The sequence below is a fragment of the Myotis lucifugus genome, unplaced genomic scaffold, assembly GCF_000147115.1.
Source record: "Myotis lucifugus unplaced genomic scaffold, Myoluc2.0 scaffold_22, whole genome shotgun sequence".
NCBI classification, from domain to species: Eukaryota; Metazoa; Chordata; class Mammalia; order Chiroptera; family Vespertilionidae; genus Myotis; species Myotis lucifugus.
The window spans coordinates 4,901,436-4,905,407 of NW_005871070.1; the positions used below are offsets into that span (position 1 = coordinate 4,901,436).

Consider the following 3,972-nt stretch of genomic DNA (forward strand, 5'->3'; position numbering starts at 1 on the left):
ACCCCTATAGGGATCAAACTCACAACCTAGGCATGGACACTATGTGACCTTTCTGTGCATAGGACAATACGCAACCAACTGAGCCACACTGGCCAGGGCTGTTTTCATTGATTTTGGTGGGGGGGGGGGCGGGGGGGAATATGTATTGGTTGCCTCCCATACACACTTTGACCAGGGATTGAACCTGCAACCTGGGTATGTGCCCTGACTGGTAGCGATGCTCTAAACACCAAACCACACTGGCCAGGGCCCATCTGTAAGAAATATTAAGTGTACAGTTCAGTCATGTTGAGTATGTTCACATTGTGCAACAGATCTCTAGGATTTTTTTATTTTGAGCATTTAATTTTTTTTTTTTAATATATTTTATTGATTTTTTACAGAGAGGAAGGAGAGGGATAGAGAGTTAGAAACATCGATGAGAGAGAAACATCGATCAGCTGCCTCCTGCACACTCCCCACTGGGGATGTGCCCGCAACCAAGGTACATGCCCTTGACCAGAATTGAACCCAGGACCCTTGAGTCTGCAGGCCGATGCTCTATCCACTGAGCCAAACCGGTCAGGGCAGCATTTAATTTTTAAAATGTAATTGCAGGCTTCATTTACAGCTGTTAGTGTTTAGCTTGCTAGTTTTAGCCCAGAGCACTCATATCTTTTAAAAATACGGATTTGATTGCATAGAATTTACTATTAAACTAATTATTCCTACAAAGTGGTGTACATTTGTAATTTGCATGAACTTCCCTTTTATATCTTCATTTAAATTTTAATGTAAAAGATTGATCCAGCACCAAAGGAATCAATATTTGTTAATCTAATTATAAAAGTACGTGGCACCAAGAAAGGCTAATTTTTGTGGTGTTGTTGTTAATCCTCACCCGAGGATAATTTCCATTGATTTTTAGGGAGAGGAGAAGAGAGAGGGAAAGACAGAGAGATACATTGATGTGAGAGAAACACATTGATTGGTTGCCTCCCATGCGTACCGCCTCGCTCAGTCACCACTATCCTGTGTGGTAGCCATTAGCCTCGTGTGGCTATCAAACACTTGAGATGTGGGTAGTGCAAATGAGGAACTGAGTTTTTATTTATGTTTAATTTTTTTTTTTTTACTTTTTAAATATTGATATTTAGAGAGAGAGGAAAGGAGGAGGGGAGAGGGAGGGAGAGAGGGAGGGAGACAGAGGAGCATCAATGTGAGAGTGAAACATTGATCAGCTGCCTCCTGTACAACCCCTACCAGGGATCAAGCCTGCCACCTGGGCATGTGTCCTGACCAGTACTCGAACCCCACAACCTTTCAGTTCATGGTATAGCGCCCAACCAACTGAGCCACACCGGCCAGTGCATGTTCACTTTTTTTTTTTTTTTTTTTAATTTTTTTATTGTCTAAAGCAGTGGTTCTCAACCTTGGCTGCACATTAGAATCACCTGTGCAGCCAAGGTTGTGAACCACTGGTCTAAAGTTTTACATATGTCTCCTTTTTACCGAATTGACTCCCCCCCCCGCCCCCCCAAGTGCATGTTTACTTTTGACCAGCAGAAATGTAAATTTTACGTAGCTGCACATAGCTAATGGCTACAGCATTGGCATCTTAGCATCATACAGTTTTTAGCATCTAATGATTTTTGCCTGACTTTGATATTAATATGATGGTTGCCAAGTGGTCATTTTGTAACTCCATCATTCTTTATACATTTCGGTTGACTTTCTACTTGAAGGAAGGGGTTTCTTTCACCCCATTTTATGTATTATGTAACCTAAATATTGGGGCAAAAGTAGGCTTCCATTTGTTTGTCTAGAAAATAATACAAGAATTATAAGTAATAATAATAATACCAGAATAAACTGTTCTTCACATACTCACAACTGTAAACCTACTTTTGCCTCTCCCTGTACTTAAATTTGCCTTTACACCTCTCCAAATTTGGATGGCAGTGTACATGCTTTACAGTGGGTGCTTAGGTATGAATTTCATACTTTTGTATGTAATCTTACCATTTTTATCAAGACTGCAATACTTAGAGTGGATGGTACATCCCTTGGCCCCTTACAAATGGGTACTTAGGTATGAACTTCATACAATACTCTTGCCTGTGATCTTACCATTTTTATAAAAACCGCTATATATCTATGCGAGTGTATTTGTTAATGGCTATAGGACAGTGATAGGAAACTATCTTACAGCCAGAAAGTGTTCAGTGGTTTAACCTGGACACAAAGGACATACTACCTCCCTCATTCGAACATGCCAGATCAAAGCATTAACATTGGTCTTGCTGGAAGTTTACTGAAGAATGTAGTATGTGGAAAATGCTGTACGTGAAACAAATTCTATAATTTTATGCCTATTTGTGTATAATAAGTACCTGTTTCCAAACTTCCTGTGTTGTAACAAATTAAAAGTTGGGCGATTTTTCATACTTTATATTTTGAGTGAGACTCTCCCAAACTATTTGAACTTCATACTTGACTCTCCCTTCCTGTTTAGGGCAACCTCCAGTTGCTGCAGAACTGCCTGGCAGTGTTAAATGGAGACACATAAGCCACACCCCACCGTCGGGGTCAAAAAGGGCTGCCTTCCTTCAGATTTTACGTTTGTTTTCTTCATGATGTTCGGCATTCACTGCTCACTGGAAACAAAAGAAACAGCTGACAACGTGCACCTACTCACCTCTTTTCTGAGAAACCATGGAGCGGTGCGGCCCACGGGCACTGCCAGCCCGGTCCGTGGTGGGCGCTGCCCTCCCGCCTCCCGCACCTACAGCTCCCGGGGCAGGGGTTGCTCCTCCTGCGCTCCTCCTCTTCAAAAGCCCAAAGTTCAGTCCTTTTCTACAGTAGCTTCTATAGCTCTGTTTATTTTATGAATAGTATTCCTTATGGCTGCCAACCTTACTTACCTTTAAGTCACTTCTGAAGTTTAACCCTTTCAAAATATATTCTTCAAACAAGATAAAGATTGCCACTACCTTTTTTGAATTTTGTTTTTAAGGAAACATGGAATACCACCTTAGTTCATTCATGTATCCTGGTAAAGCATCTTAATCAGACTTATTTTTAATTGATGAATATTTCTTAGAAGTTTTGGGACAGACTTTATGTAATCTTTCTAAGTATGATTTCTGAAGAAAAGCAAATGCATTAGTATGTTTGCCTTAAACTTGTAGACTAAACCAACTATTGTAAAATAAACGGTGATAACAGTGATGGTTTCTAACTCTGTGGTCATTGCATCACTCTGACATCAGGGGTAGCTCTACTGAATCTGCTCCTCCCTCATTCTTACAGAGCAGGTCTTAGTTTTCCTTCTTTCCTTCGGAGTGACAGAGTGAGCCAAGCTCACCCATCCCTTCACAAAACCATGGACTGCTGCTGTGCTTTGGCACTTCATAGATGATGGAATTGGGCAGAGGCCGGTTAGAGACAGCTGTTTCTAAAATCCAGGAGCTGAGAATATGGCCTGCTAAGGTTTCCTGGATTCTGTCCCTAGCTCGCCAATGAACCACAGGACATATGCCATTGAGCCCGTAGTTGGTAGTTATGCCAGTGTATAGATTAGTATGGAGAGAGAGAGAGAGAGAGAGAGAGAGAGAGAGAGAGAGAGAGAGAGGTCTGCTGTAGGGAACAACTCGTGCTGGTGGAAAAGAAATAGAAACACGTCGAATAAAGTTTAGGTACCATAAAGGCTACTAATTGTCAGTAGTTACATGACCAACATACTGGCCTTCCTAATGTGGGTGAACATTATGCCATGCCTATTTAAAATTAGGTAGAGTGGTTGGCTTTTCCCACCGTCTTTTTCTGAGTTTGCTCCCATTTGGAAACCATGGCATTTGGGTTGGTCACCGCTGGGATGGGCTCTGAAGGCCTGGCCTGCGCCCCAAGCCTAGTCCGGAGGATTCCGCCTTCCTCCACAGCCTCGCTGCTGTGCTGGTGAAGATTTCTCTCCTTCACTCTTGCTCACCGGTG

The 3,972-nt window shown here is 42.1% G+C and overlaps 1 protein-coding gene across 5 annotated transcripts in view; it reads left to right on the forward strand.

Annotated features, from left to right (window-relative positions):
• SNX6 (sorting nexin 6) overlaps positions 1-3,210 on the forward strand; it is a 53,896-nt gene extending 50,686 nt beyond the window's left edge. For all 5 annotated transcript variants that reach the window (XM_006085840.3, XM_014453322.2, XM_023751522.1 and 2 more), the window contains one exon: positions 2,495-3,210. In XM_006085840.3, coding sequence (XP_006085902.1) covers positions 2,495-2,548 — 54 coding nt within the window. In that variant the 3' untranslated portion in view covers positions 2,549-3,210. The remainder of the gene's footprint in view (positions 1-2,494) is intronic.
• The last annotated feature ends 762 nt before the right edge of the window (positions 3,211-3,972 follow it).